Source organism: Diachasma alloeum, unplaced genomic scaffold, assembly GCF_001412515.2.
Source record: "Diachasma alloeum isolate Michigan unplaced genomic scaffold, Dall2.0 Dall_scaffold_00206, whole genome shotgun sequence".
In the NCBI taxonomy this organism is placed as follows: Eukaryota; Metazoa; Arthropoda; class Insecta; order Hymenoptera; family Braconidae; genus Diachasma; species Diachasma alloeum.
The window spans coordinates 937969-960671 of NW_021680371.1; the positions used below are offsets into that span (position 1 = coordinate 937969).

General features: G+C 36.8%; 2 protein-coding genes across 3 annotated transcripts in view; both read left to right on the forward strand.

Moving 5' to 3' along the window:
• Positions 1–893: 893 nt before the first annotated feature.
• LOC107036220 (uncharacterized protein PF11_0207) lies at positions 894–14419 on the forward strand. Of its 2 annotated transcripts, none has more exons than XM_015254013.1 (10): positions 894–1108; positions 5033–5281; positions 5956–6654; positions 6887–8130; positions 8200–8525; positions 8698–9098; positions 9857–10029; positions 12870–13101; positions 13183–13377; positions 13449–14419. In XM_015254013.1, exons 1-10 carry the CDS (start codon positions 1030–1032, stop codon positions 13688–13690), a joined length of 3840 nt encoding a protein of 1279 aa, XP_015109499.1. In that variant the 5' UTR covers positions 894–1029; the 3' UTR covers positions 13691–14419. The 2 variants fall into 2 exon arrangements, with proteins under 2 accessions (XP_015109499.1, XP_015109500.1); XM_015254014.1 differs by having other exon boundaries at positions 8698–8939.
• Positions 14420–20543: 6124 nt separating this feature from the next.
• The window catches only part of LOC114841085, a 4449-nt gene continuing 2289 nt past the window's right edge, over positions 20544–22703 (forward strand). The window contains exons 1-2 of the mRNA XM_029125951.1: positions 20544–20661; positions 20736–21004. Coding sequence (XP_028981784.1) covers positions 20544–20661; positions 20736–21004 — 387 coding nt within the window. The remainder of the gene's footprint in view (positions 20662–20735; positions 21005–22703) is intronic.

Sequence of the window (22703 nt, forward strand, 5' to 3'; positions counted from 1 at the left end):
ATGAGGTTACAGGATGAGCCGAAGGCGAGTTCTGTAAGTGTATGGGGCAGAAAAGTAGTTCAAGTCCAAAACCTTAAATTTCAACCATTCGGAGCTACATTTCCCGATCGGTAATGCAGGGATTCTGGATGCGTGGTTCTAATTGGTTGAAATTTAAGGTTTTTTGTTGTCTTTCCGGCCGTAAAGCAGCATTTCACGGACGCTACGCGTGAAAGAGCTAGGAAAGTTTTCGGGCCTAATGACAAAAAATATTGTTCGACACGCGGCCGTGGGAACTTTCCTACCTCATATGATTACAGAACTCGCCTTCGGCTAGTCTTGTAACCTCATATTTGCCAGAAAAGTTTTGTTCGGCTTAATGACGAAATATAGTATAAAGTACCTTAAACGCGAAGAATTTCGGCCCAGACAATATCGTTTTTTTTGCACCACTTACTGCGTCAGTAAGCTCGGCGCATTTATTAACAACCAAAACAATTTTCGTAGTGTTTCTCGATTTTCTGTTCAGTTGCTAAAACAAGTGATAACGCCATTGTCAGTTGTCACTTATTTTACAGACGGCACAAAAAATCGAGAAACACTACAAAACTTGTTTTGATTGTTTTGAAACACGGCGAGCTTACTGACTCAGTAAGGGGAGCAAGAAAAACGTTATAGGCTTTGTTCTCCTTCCCATGCGTTGGTACAATCCTGCATCGAGAGAGCCGGACAAAACATTCGATTGCCGGTAAACTACGTATGTATGCATCGCAGGCAAAGCAGTTCTTTTTCATCGCCTTATTCTTTTATCCATTTCGATGAAGTTCCCGTGAAAACCACGCGAGTATAGCGCTGCTGTCGACTCTATAACCTCCCACCCTCATTTTCAACTTGAAATCAACATTGACCGTCACAGTATTCTAGCCGCGCAACCGCTGATATTATGATGGTGTTACATTATCGTATGAAATTTCTATTTTATGGAATAATCGTTAAATGAGAATAAGTGATTACGAATGACGAATTAAGGTACAATTGGAGATAAAGAATATGAGTATTTCTCAGGAAAATGGTGCAACGATATTGTGTCAGGAGGTTTTCGATGATGCCTCGCATCCATCAAATGATGGTGAGTGTATCTCATGATTTTTAATTTAAATCATTACACAGATGTCTGTCATGACATTTGCAGTACGCAAATCCTTGTTAAATGTCCAATGTGTTAAATATTATTTCACGTTCAATGGAACTCCTTTTTTCGCATATTCTCCTCCGCTCGGAAGTTTGAACTCATTTCGCGGAGAAAAAGATTATAAATTTTCAAAAATACTCGCTCTACAGAAAATCAACCAATGCGTCGATTGTCGTGCACTATAACTACATTAATGTAATTTCACGAGTGTATTTGTTTATTTACATCAGCATCTCTACGCAATGGCGCTGACACCTCGACGTTCAAGAAAATCAATAACTTTGTGATGCCGCAAAAATAATGTCCTCTGCTTTTAACGTGAATCATTTCATAATTTTGCTGCTTTTTTTATGTATTTCATGAAATGATCTTTATAATCATAAAATAGGGACTGATGATAAGTTGATTTATTTCTCTAGTTACTCTTTTCCGGTGCCTTGCAACGCTCCTGCGGTAACGATTCCAGCCCCATATGGACTTCCTTCTCTGGTTAATAGTTTACCCGTGCGCTCCAGACAGCTGGAGTACCTGGCCGCTCCATACGCCCCCATATTTTGACCCACCTGGCCAAGCAGCCTCATAGAATATTTAATTCTACCTCATTTGAAGTTCTTATCATTAATGCTGTCGAGTTCTTTCAGCTTTCAAACCTTTTTCTACATTTGTTTTTCGTTAAAATATATTAGGGGACTTGCATGAAGCTCAATTCTTTCTAATTCACACATTCCTCATAACATATGGATAGCTAAACGGCGAAGCACGCATGAAAAAATTCAATAGAAAACCTAGCGAATCCGCTAGAAAATTGGATTGGAATTCTATAGGAATTCTATGGGATTTCTATTGCAATTCTATTGAAAAATTCTATTTGTTTTTTGCGCTGATTCTATTGGATATTCAATAAGAAAAAGTCAATAGATTTCAAATTTCTGTTTGAATTTTTCTATTAGAATTATTGGGCACAAATTTTTTAAATTTTTTCCGCTGGATTTTCTTTTGTTTTGTATTGCAGAATCGGAGTAGAAAAAACTTCGAAAATTGATGCCGAAGCATTCTTATAGAAAAAATCTCAAGAGAAAAATTCAAACAGAAATTCGAAATCTAGTGACTTTCTCTTATCGAATGTTCAATAGAATCAGCGCAAAAAACGAGGAGAATTTTTCAATAGAATTACAATAGAAATCCTATAGAAACCCCATAGAATTTCTATAGTATTTCAACAGAATTTTCTTGCGAATTCGCTAGGTTTTCTATTGAATTATTTCATACGTCAAATCATGGAGAACTATTGCCCAGATGATAATTAATTCAAAATCAGTCGTTTTCGAGACCCATTTTCCGGTCATGACGTCACGAAGACGGTCAGGTAACGCTTCATTGGTCGCATGTGACGAGAGTGAGGTGTTGTCATCTTGCATTGGCCGAGGCGCACCGCAAGATTGGGTCAGGTCGGCTTGCGCCATTCTATGATTGGCACAGCACTCGACCGTCTGTGTGACGTCATTAGGATTTCAAAGCGTTTGAAATCTTCGACTTTTAACAATTAATTACGATACTGTCTTTCAAGACGGAGACGAAAAAGATTTCATGTTCATTGAGACCGAGACCATCTCTCCAAAGGGCAGTCTCGTGAAGTCTCTCGTGGCATCACTAAATGCATTACAAAAAATTTGGTGGAGAGCATTTACCGTCGTTCTCTAATCATTCAGGTCAATGAATAGAACTTATTGAAGTCTATACTCATGAAAAAATGCATGATATTCGGTTGATGCCTTATAAGATAGTATTTTTTAAAATGAGGAAAAAAGGCCACATGCCTACATACACAAATTCATACATACGTACATACACCATCTAAAAATCGCACATTCGGAGTTTTTAAACTATATTTAGTTACCATAGCACAAACAAATTGGAAACTTAATTTTGAAGAATTACAAAGGTTCAATTCGGCAGCATAAATTATAATAATTTATTCACAAGGAAATCCTCGCATTCTTGCTCCAATGCAATAAAGTTAAGACATGTCTGAAGAAGGTATATACGACGGTAGAATATCTATAATTGGTGCGAAAATACTTTACGACGATCTCTCGTCAGGTTCGACAATGGACCTCGAGTTTCCGCTTTGTTGTAATAAAGTTTTTTTTGCATGGTTTCAATTTGGCCATTTGAACTCTCCAACCGGCAAATAGGGTCGTGTGGAACGCCCTATATAGTCCATTCATAAACGCGATCGAAAAAAGGGTATAGATGTTTGACCTAGAACCACAGGACATTTCCGATCTTTGCTTCAGTATTTCATATTGCGCGTGGGACAGTATTTCGAAAATTAAAAATATTGATCAACGTTAGCAGGTTAGTGATTATGAACACTGGTGGGTGACTGGTCAATTATCTTTCGTTAGGTTCACGGAAAAAAACATACCTGAATTGAGTATAAAATATACTTGAATCAAGTATATTATTCTTGATTCGAGTATAAAATATACTAGAATCAAGTATATTACTCTTGATTCGAGTATAAAATATACTTGCTTCAAGCGTATTATATTATACTCAATTGAGGCCCATCCTCAATTTTCAAATCGAAGATGATTCTGTTGTATCAGGCCGGGTGTAGTAAGCCCTTTTAAGTGTAATATAAGAAAGGGTCAGGCACCAAGTGTCAGAATATAAGGTTAAAAAAGTGGAGGTTAAAAAATGAGGTTCAGAATATTAGGGTCAGAATATAAAAGAAAAAAATGTGGGTGTCAGGCAATGAGGGTCTAAATATGAGTCATATATTATGCTTGATCACCGTTTTTAGCCCTGATATGATCCTCATTGCCTGACACCCACTTTTTTCACTTTTATATTCTGACCCTAATTTTTTTATCATAATATTCTGACCCTCTTTTTTTAACTCTACCATTCTGACCCTCATTCCTTCACCTTTACATTCAAGCCCTCAGTGTTTGACCCTTATATTCTCACACTTGATGTCTGACCCTGATCTTACACTTGAGAGCGCTTGGTACAACCCAGTCTGGTACGAAATAATCATCCTCGAATTGAAGTACCTGTCCCCCATTCGAATATAAAATATACTTAAATCAGGTATATTTTATACTCGAATCAAGAATAATATACTTCAGTCAAATATATTATACACTTGAGTCATGAATAATATACTTGAATCAAGTATATTTTATTCTCGAATCAGATTTATACATATACTTGATTCTGGTATAAAATATAGTCTATTCAAATTTTTTTTGCGTGTTCAATTAACCAATCACCGACCAACCCCCACTCCCTCACGAACGTGTTAATTATCGCTGCACTGTTGAAAATTTTTGTCTGAATTTTCCGTGTCGAATCCAGAAATTTTTATCATGTTCACTTTCCACTAAAATTTCAGGAAATCTTGTCATCGGAAAATTAAATATTCCATTGATTTCCTGTTCGAATGATCTAGGAATGAATAAAATACTTGATTTTTCAATTCGATTATTCCACGAAACTTCGGAAAAATCAGGAAATTTCCGGGAAAAATTGATAATTCATGTCGTTTTGATTCTGAATATTCATGTTTCATTGACAATTCAATAAAGTTGTGACACTTCCGTCCTATTCTCCTTGAAAACTCATGAATTTCCTTAAATTCTACATGAAACTTGAAATTTCATAACCGTTCTTTCCTTAAATCGGATTCAATGTCGCTCTCCTACGAATTACTACCGCATTATTCATGAAATTTCGTAAAACTTCCAACAGCGTACCCAGATATCATAATGGAATCCTGAAAGCAAGATTCTCAAATCTTATATGAAAATAACAAACAAGTTCGGAAATAAAAATTATCATTTCCATATATAGAGGTGCTCGATTATGCGAGACGGTTGGGAATCAATCCTGCAACAGAACCATACCTACTTGATTTGGCACGGGAGGGCCTGATGGCAGCGTTACCGGAGGGCTGGCAACCGTGTTATCTCGAGCCTCAGGATGCTTGGTACTATTATCATGCTGCAACTGAAACAACGACATGGGAACATCCATTGGATGCCAAATACAAGGAACTTGTTGAAGAATCAAGAGCTAGGCATAACATGCGACACAGTACTGGTACGCATTACGTTTTTGCTATGAACGCACCAACTTGGTTTTAAACTTTGATTGGAATAGTTTATTCAAGATAAGGAGGATCGACTCGAGCACATTTCGGACCTCTCATGACGGACTGATAAAAAAAAATTTTTTTTTCGATAAGTACGTCTTCTCTTGCATCAAGAAACTCATGGCGCAAAATTTACTAGAAAATATCTTACGCTGAGACGGAAAAAACTTTCGTCAAGAGATTTTGTACTTGTCCCAAAGACGAGGATAATTTGTTTATAACAAGAAAGAGATTTCTTAAACAAGTCTAATTGAATCAATTTAGTCAACAGTTTTTAAGTCTCAACAACAAAGTATTTTAATGCAAAAATCACTTGACTTGGCTCAAAAAATCGTTTTCTTGTTGTGAGCAAATTGCTCGTCAATCTTTCATTTATCGAAGCCGATAAATGACATGTCCTGTTTTTCTCCCTTAGTGCAAGATCTACTATTTCATGAAACACGAATGTCACTTAAGAAAAAAGACGTCCAACTATAAAGTTAATTATTTGAGTACTTGAAGAGAGTCGAAAACGACGTGTGTCTGTTGTTGTCGAATGAGATTAATTCCATTAGAATATTAATAGAAATGATTGATTTTATCTTATTGTTTTTTATTCACGCTAAGAATTGACTATTTATAGACGATGATTCAAAGACAACGGCCAAAGACCTAGAAACTCACGAGGATGTGACTCTCCCCAAGGACCCGCCATTTTCAAAGGTACCTGTTCTTCAAACAAAAATACCCACTAAATTAACACCACTTAAAAAAATTGGTCTTGAATCATCGCGTCGGAAGGCCAGCAAAAAAAACACTGATGATAAATCTCTTAATACCAGTACTTTAATAGCTGAGCGTACTTCTAGAGATTATACCAATCTTCGCTTTCAAGATCCTCAATTTTATGAGAGCCCCAATCTACCAAAGAATTCCGAGAACAAAATTAATTTACGAGAAATTGTGAAAAGATCCGAGTCTATGAGTCCGAGATACGAAAAAGACTGGGAACAATTATCCAATAAATTTAGTTCAGAAGAAAATGTTATTGATATTGACAGATTGAGTGTTAGTTCATTAACAAAATCGGATTCGAAATCTCTACCTGAAAGAACAGAGAACGAGAGAAACCAAAATCAGTCGGGTAATCAAAAGGAGCTTCTTTTGAGCGGTGGAGGATCTATGTTTTTGAAAAGCAGCCGAAGCCGTGACAGTACACCAAATCAAGATGGGGGAAAAATTCAGGACTTCCATACCACTGATGTTGCATCAGCCGCAAATGACATCAGTGACATAACAGAAAGGCCGAAATCTATCCTTCGAGAAAAGCCTTATGAAGATGGTGAGTGATCATCGTCCAGGTATAAAATCGATAAATAAAAAAATGAAAAATAAATGTCGCACCTTTTTCTAGAGTTTTTAGCACCTATAACCTTCGAGATCATTTTTTTCCACCAGTGGGACCGTATATTTGTTCAACACCTTTTTCGTATCGCATGAAATCACCTGTTTTCCTATTTGATTGAAATATCTTTTAACGATTGGTGATTGATAGAGCCCCCCAACTATTTCAGACGATCGACCTACAGAAGAAGAGCGTAAAAGTGTACGATTTGATCTCGAAAAAGGTCTGGAAGATATGAAATTCATGTATTCTGGTTCCGAAGATAACGACTGGGACTCCGATTCGATGGGGAAACAGTCCTCTTTCACAGCATTAAAAAAAAACTTCAGCTTACAAAATCTTCAACTGGAATCTTCAGGTGTACCTCATATCAATGCTAATAAGCTTCAAAAAAATAGTCTGATTGAAGAAAACACTGCTTCAAATTCGAATGCACGTGCAAAAATTGTGGGCCGAAGATTCCTTGTTCAGAATGTGTCTGAAGTAGAGCATATGAATCAACTTCTCGCTGAAGATATACATGACGATCATTTGACAATCAATAAATTCACAAAGGTGAAGAATATTGACTTGATTCCAAAGACAGACAGTTGTAGTGCAGAACGTACTTGTCGACAGGAATCAAATTTGAACAATCGTACGATTTCTATGAAGAGTGGGGAAACACTGCTGAGTACTGTGGAAGCCTCACTCGAGCCAAATAAACAAGATAACCAATACGAAGAGGATGAAATCCCTAATGTTACACGTCGCGACGGTCTCTCCAATGGAACATCGCAAATACTGCAGGAAAAGGGTGGGAAAATTAATGATGTGATCAATCAAATGTGGGCAGAACAAGAAGCGGAAATTAATAAAATGAGAAAGGTGTTTGAAGAGCAATTGGAAAACAGAAGAAGAGAATTGGAAATTCACTTCAATGATGAACAAAAATCTATGGAAAGGGAGCTAGAAAACAGATTGGCTCAAATAAAACGTCAATTGGCTGAGAAAGAAAAGGATGAAATACAGAGACTAATCTCGGAAATGGACGATATAAGGACAGAAAACCTAAAAAAAATGAGGAGTGAATTAGAAATGTGCTATGAAAAGGAGCGACAAGATATTCTTGAGAATATTAAAGCTGAATTAGATGAGCGAAAGAAAGAGTTATTAGAATTGAGAAATCGTGAGTTACAAGTACTAGAAAACGAGTTTGAGCATACTTTAGATGATGATAGAAGTATGAAAATAGCAGAGCATGAATTAAGTCAACAATATAATAGGAAAATTGAAGTGATGAAAAAAGAACTTGAAAAGGAATTTAGTGACTTGAAAAATACGCTGAGATCACAGCAGCGTGAAAAAGTCGCGAAGATTACAGAAGATCATGAAAAATGTTTGGCAGATATCTTGAGAGATTTTAGGGTTGATGTAAGTATTTTTACACATTTCGATCGTGCCTTCTGCGCCCGTTGACGTTTTCTCATTTCAAAATTTCAGGAACGATTGTCAAGAAAAGCATATAAACAACGATTGGACGAAATTCGATCTGACTTGTCACGAGGAATAGATAGGGAAACGAAGAAAATATCTGATCATGCGACTCGACAACAAATGATAGACTTTGAGAAAATACGCTGTGAGAAACGCTTATTAGAGGATAAATACAAAATTTTGAAGGAAAAGTACTTGAAGCTGAAAAACGAAGTCCGTGTGGCTGTGGAACGACGAAGTAAGAGAAGAGAAAGCATTACGACAGCGTCAGAAACTGAGAGGTCGGCTTCTACGAAAACAAGAACAGAAAGGGATGAATCGATTGACCAAAAGTAAGTGTTGATTTATTTTCCATTCAACTTTCATCTCCATCGCTTTGTTGAGTAAAAGAACCTTTGCGATGCTAGAACTTCTCTCTTTTCAACGAATATTTCAAAGAACCGTCATTCATCCCCATATCATTTGTCATAATATCTGGCTACAGGCCTTGATTCGTATTATTAGAACACCATCGAGGAACCTAAGTTCGAATTCAAGATCACTTGATGGTAAAAATCGCAATGTTGATGATGAATCCGAAGAACAAAGAGCCCTACCAGGATTCCGGCGCGTTGGTGACTTGATAAATACAGCGAAATGTGAATCAGATGATCCCACAACCGCCAGTGAAACTATGAACTCAGATGTACTGAAAAAACGAAAAACATTTCTAAAGAAAGTTCCCGGTGCCTCAAGAAACTCGCATGGTGAGAGTCATACTAATAATGCTAATAATAATAATAATGACAGCATAGAGAATCCCGTGGAAAATATCAGGAAGCAGCTGGAAAAGCTTGAAGATCTTGGTGATCAATTACCGAGTAATGAGACTGCGTATACTTTACGATATCCTTTTCAGGATAAAGGTGATTGAAACTCTTTAATTCAATCTATGTAGTTGCTCAGTTACAGATATGAATCAATTATTGGATACACTGTTAAAAATTTTCGTCTGAGATATTTATCATGTTTAATTTCCACTGAAATTTCAGGGAATCTTGTCATTTAAAAATTCAATATTTCATTGATTTTCTGTTCAAATTATCTGAAAATCAATGGATTATTACATTAAACATTAAAGAAGGGAATTTATATAGCGTTCCACATCTTTGTGACATCACCGGAAATGATTGGATGGAATTTGGATGAGGTAGGAGGGCAACCGGAATTATTCTCAATATGAGTAACTAGAAAATTTTTACTGAAAAAATGGATAGTCCAGACCGGGCTTTGAACCCGGGACCTGTTCGAATGATCTGAAAATCAATGGAATACTTGATTTTTCAGTTGAATTATTTCGTAAAAGTTCGGAAAAATCAGGAAAATTCAGAGAAAATTGAAAATTCATGTCATTTGATTTATAAATATTCATATTCCATTGGGAATTCAGTCAAGTTGTGAAATTTCTGTGTCACTCCTACTGAAAACTCACGAATTCCCTTGAATTCTACCTAAAGCTTGAAATTTCATAACCATTTTTCCCCTCAATGTGATTCAATGTCGCTCTCGTGACAAAATACCATATTTTCCATGAAATTTTGAAAAATTTCTAACAGTGTAGTAGAGAAAATCATTTTATTTTCTTCCCAATGCAAGATGTATAATAAAATCGTCATGTGTTTAGCACCAGTAAATTCATCATCGGAGTTGGAATTTTTTCGCCACCGCATTCATGTTGAGAGGGACTCTATAAAGCGTGCTCGAGAAGCCTTACGAGTTCAACGCAGCATCTTCCAGGGGCGACAGAGAACATGGAAACAACGAAGTGCCAAAGCTACTTTAGAACAGTTGGTCCAGGTAAAAGTTATACAGCTCCTATCGGACCAGTCTTGAGTTCTCAGATAGTCCCATATCTCAGATAGTCATTTCCCAAAGAACATACCCTCCTATAAGAATTTCACTGGCCATGATTTTACATTTTGTAGAGACTCCCCAGTCTAACTCGGTATACCACAGTAACCATACAGGGGCTATGAATGTTCTACTCGAATTTGAGTGATATCCGCGATTGAATTTCTATAAATATCCCGACTAAAATCCCCCCGATGGAAATTTTTAGAATGACCTAAGAAATATTCTGTATTATTCCCGGGCTATTTTACTCTGTCATATCTTGAATGTTTTTAAGGTACAAATTACATAAAAAGCAGAATGTTATATGCTATCTTTCCACTTTCCAGACTTCTATACGAGGGAAACAATTAAATAGTTGACAATAATAAAAATAATATCTTTCATTGACCCAAGAAATAATTCGAGAAATAATTTAATGGAAAATCGCAGAACATTCGATACAGAATTATATTTATAGATCGTTAATTTTTGACGATTTTTTTTATTAAAAAAAAAAGATTTATCCGAGTACGATTTGCCGATGCGGTTGAATCAAACAAGACTCGGGAAGTCACGACCAAATACCGGCTGAACATCAATTGGCCATGTCTTGTTTTAGAAACGAAAACAGAAATAAAAATCAATTATTGTCAATCTCCAAAACCAGTAATTTCTTGACCTTCTTCTTGAATTAGTTTTTTTTGTGTAAAAAGCAAAAAATCACAAAGTCCGTATTGAAAGTTCCAATCTCTGCTGGTGCGAATCTTGAAAGTTCGAGCTGTCTAGAGTGTGGGAGTCTATTCTCGAGTCTCAAATCAAACAAACGGACGCTCCTAACTTGACAAAACACTGAACGAGCGATGGTTTCAATAAAGTAACCACCTGCAACAATGTGGATTCTCTATTGTGTGTTGTTGTCAGTTCCTCACGTCACTATATCAATGCAAGATGTAAATAGAATACCGCGTAGTAAGTCGGTCGCGATCGTACTGAAAAAGTGACAAGATAAGGCAAGACTACGCACAACCCTCGTAGTTGCAGAGAGACAAAAAAAATCGTTGTTATATGTACATTCATATGCACACTGACAGTAATATCGACATAATATTACAAAACTAATTTCTTGTGTATCGCATTTCTTGAAGTATCGGATCTCTTAAGGATAAGATGCATGGGCCAAGAATTCCACATAATAATTCAAGCAAAGAATTCGGGAACGTTCATGACATGAAAATAAATAGGGTAGCTGGTGCCTAACTCCCTCCCCCTGTAATAATTGAGGTAGTTGGGTGTAACAATTCACTAACAAATTAATTAGTATTTAAATTACAGTTTAATCAAGACGTTTAGAATATATATACAAAAGAGAAAGAATAATCAAAGTGATCTGATCGGAGGTCAGTGTTAGACTCTACTGACCATAATAAATCGCGTAAGACGGGAATTTGGATACGCGTGACAATAGGTGCGAGCGAGAGGTATTTTATACTGGGCGCGTGACAAAGCGCGATGATGTCACCGATGTCCAGTCGTCTCTCAGCGTGTCGTATCCGTGCGTGTGGTACGCGATGGTGTGTGTAGCGAGGCGCTACACCCCCCGGGCGTAATACCGGCCACCGCTACTTTGCAGGATTGCAACAAGTGATTTCAATAGAAATTTTCAATTTTCTCCCGTGGAAACATTGTTAAAAAAAAATTCAAATCATTTTCAACTGATATCTTAAAATATTTCGACCCCAGAATTTAAGATTTTTCAAATTTTCAGTTGGTCTATAATTTAATGGAGTGCGAAATATACGTTCGTTATATATTTCCACATCCACTGCGGCCTTTTAGATAGCAGAAAAATATCTTCATCAGTTATTCTTGGCTATTTTATCAGCCTCCGCGTTTGTGGGTAATTCCGCCCAGAGTTTGTACGTAATGCCGCCCAGGGTTTCTATAGGGCTGCTCGACTCTGCAGCTAGAGGGCGATAGGGTCACAGCTCGATTGTTTGGGGTAGTCGGTGGCCTCTGGAACATCGGGTAAATTCAGGATAATTTATTATTATTCACGTGAAATCTTTCTCAAAATGGAGCCAAAGAATGGAAACAATAATCAATAAAATCAATACAAGGTGGGCGGCATTGAACGCATGCCAGGCGGTATTACGCTCAAAGTTCGATTCTATCGCTCACTGGCCGATGGCAATTGAATTACAGGAATAAATATGTTTAATGTTAATTTAAAAAATCTGTCCTTTTTATATTTCCCAGTAAACACCTCGAAGAACCCAAACTAACCGTTTATGTCTCCTTGTAGAGTGCAAGGCTGGAAAAAAACTCATTTCCCTTATGTGGGCGGTACATGCACCAGCTAAGCTACTTCGGAATGCTCATCTCCACTAGCTCCAATAACGAAAGATGCGATATTTGAGAACAAAGATTAATATAATCGAGGAATACATAATTTTTCAAAAAATATCCAGGGATAGATAAAGTGTTATTTAATAAAATGGCCTTATATTATTGATAACTTGAGAGTTTTCGACGAATTTTTTTACTAATTATTTTTCTCTTGTCCCATATCATCTTTTTTCTTCTGCCTCTTATGAACTTCCCTCTTGTCTTGTCTTGTCCTTCTTACCATGAGAAAAATCTGTCTCTTGTCTTGCTTCTTGCAGCAATACTCTTGTCGTAGCTTATTTCTCTTACGCTCTTGCGGCATCACTATTATATAAGCATCAGAGACTCAATGTGTGATTCATGTAATATGTAACTTACAAGGTATGTCTATTCCTCGATTAATACCTATTATATTATAGGAGGAACGAGAGCTCTCAGAGATGGAAGTGGGTCTTCATCGGACTAGGAGCTTACTTGGAGAAAAAATCATTCACTTGAGGCATTCTGAGCAGTCACTTGAAAGGGTAGTGAATGCAAAAAGAAATGAAAATCAAAATGCTCCATTGAAGAATGATGAATTAACTTTGAGCGACATGTCCAGTGCCAGCAGTGGATTCAGTTCTACTGATCTAGGTACAGACACGTTTATTGGTAAGAGGCCATTCATTATCAGGCGTCATTATCATAATATTAATCAATACTATATCATTTAATATTCTATAATTCTTGAAGATAAACCAGATCAGTATCAGGAGTCGACAGAGATAATCGCAAGCTTAGAAAACTTGAATTCTGAAATTCGTGAAATTTGGGGAGTCCTGAATAAACGCCAAGGCAACAATATTCCGCCTCCACCGACATTATCATATTCTGACTTGGGATGTTTTTCTCATCAACACATCATCTCCTCAGCTAACAATGCACAAAGTAAATAGAGTCCATATCTTCCAGAACTGGCTTAATTATTCTCTGAGTTGACGTTATTTTTCGACATACAGGTTTCGGAACTCCCAATATTCATTCAAATATTTTATCTCAACTGACAGCAGCACTTCCATCTACTACAACCCAGAATATTATCACTCAATATGGACCAAATAGTGGATTCACTACGAGTGTTGGCACCGTAGAACGTGGTCCCTCAAATTTAATGGAGAGAACAAGAAACATGAGAGATTGGTTGCGACAAGCACGCATGGAATCGACCGATCCCATTAGCCCTGGAGAAGCGACACTTTGAAATATAAAACACTTTATTTTTCAGTGAATCAACGATCTTTCAAATAAGAAATGCCCCTTAGTAGCCATAGCAGACTGATATGAATTCACCGTCAGATTGTTTACTACAAATATTAAATAACAGTTCTTTCGCGAAGTCGAATGTCAATTTTAATTTTATGGATAACTTATTTATTACTTCATGATTATCAGTAGTTTCAATTTTCCTGCAAAAATTTATTATCAGTCGTTAACTACATCAAATATTATTTCTGGTGACTTAAGGTATTTATGGCGTGGTCATGGGGGATGGGAAAAAGTTAAGAAACTGATATTTTTTTTATACATTCTTTGATTTTTTCAAAACCTCTATGGAAAATACCAAATAGCTTAGGAGAATGAGGGAAACATAGGAATTTTTCTAAAAAATGCAGTTTAAAACGAGCTCTTATGGGAATTCGGAAAAAAATGAATTAAAAATAGAAAAAAAATCGCCATTTTCCTCAAATTTCGTACATGAGTGGCGCTTTCATGGAAGAATATAAAACATAATCCAAGTGGCCTAGAAGAATTGTTTAGAAGGTATAATTAAAAAACTCATGAAGATTAGGAATTCTGCGCGCGCAACTTGAAAAAGCGACAACGTCGAGATTGGAAATCGTGGCGGGGTAAGCACGGCAAGTACGAATGGAGTTGTGATGATACATTTCGCTATGGGAATGAACATAACAGCTGAGTGAATCAGTGCTGCCAAACCTCAAACGGCACGACGTCACTTTTTCTATCCATATTAATTACGTTCCAATTATCCAAAAGACAAGCTAGAAAAATAAAAGAAGGGTTGAAATACTGGGAAAAAAATATTAAAGAAAAGTTATTAAAAAAATATTTCGGACACAGAAATGGTCGACATAGATTGAAAATTTAGAATTGAAATATCGTTTTTTTTCTTGTTCCTACATGCCCACCTCGCCATAAGTACCTTCATGATTAGTAAAGAAACAGGACAGCACATTCATCGAAGAATATCACTGTTTTTTTGCATTTCGATTTTAGACAATTAGAGAGTATATATTGTTGAGTCGACGTGGCACATTTACGTCAGTTTCAACTTAATAATTTTGATGTAGCTGTTTTTCAAGTTTTGTAATTGGCTATCAAGTGTCTCTTACGAATTTTACAGATTTGTTCCCCAATCAAACATTTTACTCTAATTAGGAAAAATCAAAACGCAAAGGATAATCCTACGACTACTAGGCATCTTTTTAAAGTATTGGATCCTCATTATTTGACTGCCCCACAGGGCAACTTGAAGGAGATATCGGATCAATTTTGAAGGTTGAAATTATTATACAGTAAAATTATGAGATGATATATTATATATTAGACCAATCAGTATTGATCTTCCATGTAACTCATTAAAACTGACGAATAACTAAAATCCAAGTGATCTAGTCACACCGTCCTTTAGCAAGTAAATTTAGTTCTACTTTGAGTTTTTTTTATGTATACTTACTTGCCGTTTGTGCAAGTCGCAAATTACGTGCTTCCCAAAATCTATGTATTTCTAGTTGTGTAATGTTCCAATGATGAATATAATACCAATAGAAATATTGACTTCATATTATAAAACCTCCCTTTCAGCTCCAATGAATCATCGAGGAACTGAATCCAGCATGTTAATTATCCAGAGGATGTTAATTATCCAGTGTAATGGTAGACCAAACATTTTCTACTGAGAACTGAATTTGATCACAACAATTCGATGGACTGAGCCATATGTCTAATAATTTACTCACTGTTGCGAAATTTAACCCTAGATTGGTCACCCTATGAGGAAAACCCCGCCACGCGTCGTATTTTTTCTTTAATTACAATTGACTGGCTAAACGGAAAAATTAAAAAAAAAATGACTTTGTCAATTGAAGAAAAACACATTTCCTAAAATTCATAAAGAAAACAAATTATTTCGGACAGATGAGTTATTTTTTTCCATGTTAAATGAAATTGTTCATGACGGGACGCGACGCGACATGCGACGTTGCCGGAAACCGGACAGTGTAGAGTGAATTCGGCAACGCTAAAGCCTAAATAATACGGCGGGGAATCCCCGCGTCGGTGACCGAGTCGCAGGGTCACGTTTGGTGGCCAGACTAGGGTTAACTGGTAGAGCGCACCGATTGTATGTTCATTGAAGGTAGCGTATAAGTCCTATATACTCAAAATTGGGAATTTTCTAATAACCACTTAACTTGCTTACTCTGCTTGCTTGCTTATAACACAATACTACACCAATCAAATAAGTATCATCAATGATACTTATTGATGAAGAGCTTTTCAATAGAATTTGACTCTGGGTGAGTCAGCTCCTGTCCGGATTTTATTTTATTCAGCCCTATCGAGAACAATTCATGATTTTCACTGTGCTGGATAAAAAACGCGATATTGGATGGAGTCTACCAATTTTTTGGATCTTCCTCCATCTCTGGAAAAATGTTACAATCCAGATGTCTTTTCTCACAGACATTAGAGTTTCTCTCAAATGTCTCTCGTTTCGGCAACCAGGAAGTCAATTGATGTCGCTTGTTGATCAATTGATCATTCAGAGACCTCTGCACAGCTGATATAACCGGCGACACTTTACACAACAACAGCCTGATACATTCTGAATCCAAACCATCCACTTGGTCAACGAGTTGCTTCGGAAGTTCAGGGTTTTGAGCTTGTTCTACTAAATTATGGAGCTAAAAGGAAAAATGCACAATTATTATGAATATATTCAATCTTTGGAATGGTAGTTTCTTACCCTTTCATGTTTGGTATTCATAAGAAATTCGAGCAGATTGATCATATTGGGGTGCTCTCGAGTATCCCGTCCAGTGCTTTTTCCAGAATTGATATTGAATAATGAACTAATCTGTCAAGAGAAAACACATTTTTACGCATGTACATGGAAAAGGCATCATTGTGAGGAGAGGTCCATTCTTAAACGTTATGAGCTCTCGGAAGCCCATAAGTGATCTTTACTGTTGAAGAATTTTCATATATAACTAGCAAACCCCTAGCGTTACCTAGACAACCTACCCCTCCCCTTTCTGTGCTCCATTCTCACAGAATACTAAAATTCTGAATTTATTCAACAAGTTCTCGAAGGAACTTACGATATTTCTTCATCATTGATGTATCAACTCATTAGCTCGCCACACTAAACTTTATGGTTGAGTAGGGGAAGCTACCCAGTAGATCGACACTGTCCTGTAGATGGACGAGCTACTTTTGGACAGGAAAATACGCAAAAAATGCTGAAATGTAAATTATTGCTTTGAATTTTCACTAACTGTTGTGAATGCCGATTTTTTTCGATCATTTTTTTTTTCAATTGCTAAAAAACAAACGTCCATCTACTGAGCAGTTTACCTTAGTCCCTAAAATAGTATATCTCAATAGCAGTACGAAAGAGTACATTATATCATCTCACGAAACAAATATTTTGGTAACTACTGCGGCCAAAAATATTTTGGTCGTCTCGTTCACCTCGTGCCAAAAAGCGCCTTTTCGTTTACTTGTAAACGAAAAAGGACAACGTTCGCCGCTCGTTGAACGCTGATTGTAATATTACTCACAAATAGTATATTTCGATACGAGTGCGAAAGTGTTTTTTGGCTCGTGGGAGTCGCCTTTGGCTCATGCCTCCCACGAGCTAAAAAACACTTTCCATGAGTCACGAACGATATTTTTCATCACAATGTGTGGAAAGGAGACATTTTAGGCGCGCGTCGCGTAAAAAGTTATTTTTTCGCACAGCGTGATGAAAAATATAGCTCAGCACATGTGCGACTGGGACTTTTCAGCTCGTGGGATTGGCCGCCAACTTAACACTCCAACTTCACACTCATTAAAAACCCGCATTTGTATCGAAATATACTACACTGAGAAAAAAATATATTTTTGCCAAATATCTATTTACTTGGGAGAAGTATTTACTTTTTTAAAGTTGAATTTCTCTATCCGAATCATTCCCAGACAAGCCTGATTAGGTTTCAATTATGACAATCATGTTGCTCTAGAGGAAGACTATGCTGTACATGACCTTCGATGAACTCCTTCAATAATTATTAATTTTTCCTAAATTTCTTATTTTCTAAGGGAAAGAATTTTGATTAATTTTTCAATGTTGATAATTATTGAGAGAGTTCACTCACGATCATAGCTAACATGATCATCTTCTAGAGCAATATAATTGTCACAATTGAAGCCTAATGAGAATTGACCGGGAATGACTCGGCAGGAGAAATATGGAATTGACAAAATAAATACTTCTCTCAAGTAAATGGATATTTGGCAAAAATAATTTTTTTTCTCAGTATATCAGACGAATGAAATTTTATAATCCGAGCTGAAGGCGAGGATTAGGATCACACTTATCAGATAATACTTCTATTGCTTTTTTACATACAGTATATTATGTCACTGGGCCCGAAAACCGCGATCTAACCGCGCGAAGCGAGCTTCGAATAGCGGTGTATCGCGCCTAGTGTCATAAAAGTGGTTTTCGGCTTGTGGAAGATTTTTAGTATTCGCCGGAGGCAAGTGTGAGCGCTTATCAGTCAAAAAGCTTATCAGATCACGTTTTTCATCACAAGATGTGTGAAATGAAGTTTGGCGCACATGTAGCATGTGTGAAACATTACTTTACACACAGCGTGATGAAAAAAACTGTCACAAAACGTCAAGAAGTTTAATATCAATACGTAAAAGAGAAACAGATACCATGTGTGCGAGAAAAATAGCGCTGTTAACTGCGATGGCTGCTATTCTCGTTGAATCCAAGCCAAGGAGGCGAAAAAAAGCCGATGCAACATTTCCAGAGTTCAGCGGTTTCGATGATTTATGGAATTCATTATTCTGATCACCCTTCGCTTTTCGTACCTTATGTCCCAGACTTTCTGATACAAGGTCTGCAATTTCCTTAGCAGTATCGAGATAATTTTTGCTGTATTTTATCCCATTCTTTATTTTCTCGAGTACACCTTCGCATTGCAATAATAATTTCACACTGTCAATGTATACATGGAAAAAATATACCTGGATGGGGCATATGTAATTTCTGAATCAGGTGTGTGCATACTCCTGAGTAGAGAATAAAATATACTGTATCCTATTTACTAAAGATGAAAGAAACGTGAAGTTGTTTTATATCGAAATATCTCGAAACTGCCTGACCGCTAATCCTCAATTTTGATTGGTCAATGAATCACGTGAAGTAGTCGCTGAAAAACATCCCCAGTATTTTCAAATTCTTCAAATGGCAAATTTTTTTTCTGCGTCATATTTTTCATTTTTTCATGTATGAAGTTTATCTCTATATCAAAAAATATATCTAAATTGCCTAATTGTTGATCATGAGAAAAAAACATAGTATTTCTAAATTTTTTTAACACAAATTATTCTTCACTTCCCAAATTTTAATTTTTTCATATTTATCATACGCACAAATGATTAATTCTTGCTTCTCAGATTTTCATACATAAATTCTAAACTCTACAAAATTCATGAAAATTCTTCGGTTTCCCAAATAATTCGAGAAAAATCTTTGAAGAGCTACGGTTATCTGGAAAACTGGAATTTTCCGAAGAATTCAAGAAATTTTTTCAGTTTTCTGGGAAATTAATTTATAATCCTCCCGTCATTTTTCAACAATTACAGATTTCAATCAGATTATTTTAAAAAGTAAAAAAAAGAATTAATCGAAAATTAAAAATTATTCATTGATGTTTCACTCTTCATTCTCTTAATTCTCTTTAAGTCATTATCAATATTTATAAAACATCTATGAGTATATGAAGTTTAATAAATTCGATTTCTTCATTTTCACAACAAAAAGATGAGCGCGCGCGGAAGCGCGCGCACAGATCTAGTTCACGTATACTATTCTCGATTCGAATATATAATACCCCTGAATCCGTGGGGAACGGAAAAAATATGGAATTTTTTTTATTGTGGGAACATAGTAATCGAGGATCACACCCGCTACACTCCAAATTTACTGTTCATCATTATAAAAATTGAGCCTTGGTACAGTACAAATTAATAGAATAAGGCCCGATTGCACCAGATAAAATTTATCCTCAGGGTCAATTATATCGTCGGGATCATAATTTTTCAAAATTGGACCCGAAGAATACGTTTTTATTTATCCTGTAGCCCCATTTGAATCACCACTGATTTAACCTTGGGATTAAATTCTATTTTTTATCCCTGGGATAAATTTAAGATATTCTCCCGGGTAAAATTGATCTTCAACGTATGAAAAGTCTCACTCCAATAACCCACGACTTTTAAAACTCACAGTAGTCTCCCCTTAACATGACTTGGTACAACCGGACCTGATATGAAATCATTTATCCCCAAATTGAAATACTCCCGATTCAGGATTATGCATATACCTGATTCGGGAACAAAATATCCCCCCATTCGGGTATTTTTATTCCGTACGAAGACTAAAAGTACAATTATTACTACCTTCATTTTCACTTGCTGTTGCTACCGTATTTTGTCTGACTAAAAGTAAGCAGTACAAACCAAAAATAATCGACATTGTACCACAGTCTGTCCACATTTCTGAGTGTCACTTCTCAACTGTTATAACGGGTATTAGTACAATGCAGTATTTACTTCCATCAAGTCACAAAATTTGAACAGGATACAAGGTGGTGAACTTCACGCTTTGTTACTCGACCGCAAAGACACGGAATAGCTGTTGTGACACTTACGAGGTGGATCCAAAATTATCTAGTTGGAACTAAAACGGCAACGTCAAACCTCCGAAGATGGGATTCATGAGAACTTTGCAATTGCTATTCTTATGTGCCGCAATGGCTGCAACTGGTGAATTTGAACAAATATTCCTTCATTCGAATGGACTACGTAGTCTCAGTGAACTCCCAATGACGAAACTGATTCAAATAAAGTTAAGTTTAACGGAAGACGTGGGTGAGTGAATGAATATAAATCTAGTGATTAATTTGCGAATTGATTTTGAAAATTTTTGAAAAATTTAGCCTTAGACAATGTTACTCTTGTGGAGGACCTCGAAGGAAGAGCTGCTCTTGCTCTGCCCATGGTTTCCTCATCCAGAGGAATCAATAACAAATCAATACGACGCCATGGTGATTGGGAAGAAAAGGGAAAAGACTCAAAAATATCCCAAATATTTCAGTTGGCCATAACTACGCTTTCATTCCTTGCATTTGGTGGCTATCTCTTGACTTTGATCATTACGACAATACAGAGAAATACTACGGCAGCGAATGGAACGAATTTTATCGTACTTTCGGTGAGACAGATTCCGTAGCAATTTTCCGTATGGGGTATTCCCATTATTTTAATGAGCCAAAACAACTTTTAGATTTTGTTGATAATTTTTCGATTTACGATATTGAATGGCTGCAAGGTAGCACTGAGAGGCACACGGAACTTTTTACAAACTCTGAAAAACTGTATATTTTTTCACAAGGCGGGAAATAGTATATCTCGATACGAGTCAGACGGAAATTTCAGCTCGTGTAATTGGCAGTCCTCGGCTTCGCCTCGGGCCGCCAACTTCACGCTCGTGAATATTCCCGTCTCACATGCCCAATATTTTTTGACAGTGATGTTACGTTCAGCGAGTCGCCGAACTGTACCGTTTTCGTTTACCAGTAAACGAAAAGACTTCTTGTTTACTTATCGTTTACGTGTAAACGAAAAGGCCCTTTTCGGTACGAGGTGAATGTAGCAGCAGTGTCAAAATAGTATATTTCGTAACGAGTGCAAAAAAGTGTTTTTTGGTGAGTGGGAGGTTAATATCACGAGCCGAAGGCGATATAATCCCACGAGCAAAAAAACAATTTTTCACGAGTTACGAACAATATTTTTCATCGCAATGTGGCGGAAATTGGACTTTTAGGCACGCGGAGCGTGCCGAAAAGTTCACTTTTCGTCACAGCGTGATGAAATAGTAGTTGTTGGCCGAATAATGGACATCATTTTTACGTGGATACGTCTATGGTTTCAATATGGGGGGTCATTTTGGAAAACGATCATTATGTGCAGCGCCATGTATCGGAATTCTAGAAAATTCTAGACATTTCGTGGTAATTCGAGAAATTTCTTGAAATTTCGCAAAAATTTAAGGAATTTCTAGGGAAAAAATTCGAGGGAATGCAAGGAGTTTCTAGGAGATTCGAGAAAGAAGGATTGAATATGGACGTATCCACGTACAATTACAGCTCTATCGAAGCTGAAAAGTATGTGGAAAAAGTGAAAAATGAAAAAAAATTTTTTTCACTGGAGGCCAGAGTGGATCTTGGATTTTTCCGGGGGGAAAGTCGGTCAAGGGTCAAAGTGTCAGATCTTGGATTCTTCGCCAAAATCGAATTTTTTAGCCGGGTGAACGTTGATTCCAACTATTTAAGCGCGGGGCTAGTCAGAACTGTCAAAAGTATGTGGAAAAAGTGAAAAATGAAAAAAAAAATTTTCCCCGGAGGCCAAAGTGTCGGATCTTGGATTTTTCCGGGGTAAAGTCGGTCAAGAGTCACAAGGGTCAAAGTGGCAGATCTTGGATTCTTTGCCAAAATCGAATATTTTAGCCGGGTGAACGCTGATTCCAACTATTTAAGCGCCGGGCTAGTCAGAACTGTCAAAAGTATGTGGAAAAAGTGAAAACTGAGAAACCGTTTTTTTTGGCCCCAGCCAAAGGGTCAGATTTTCGGGTTTTCCGGGGCAAGTGGATTTTCGCCAAAATCGAATTTTTTAGCCGGGTGAACGTTGATTCCAACTATTTAAGCGATGGGCTATTCAGAACTATAAAAAGTGTGTGGAAAAAATGAAAAATGAAAAAAAAAAATTTTTCCCGGAGGCCAAAGTGTCGGATCTTGGATTTTTCCGGGGGGAAAGTCGGTCAAGGGTCACAAGAGTCAAAGTGGCAGATGTTGGATTCTTTGCCAAAATCGAATATTTTAACCGGGTGAACGTTGATTCCAACTATTTAAGCG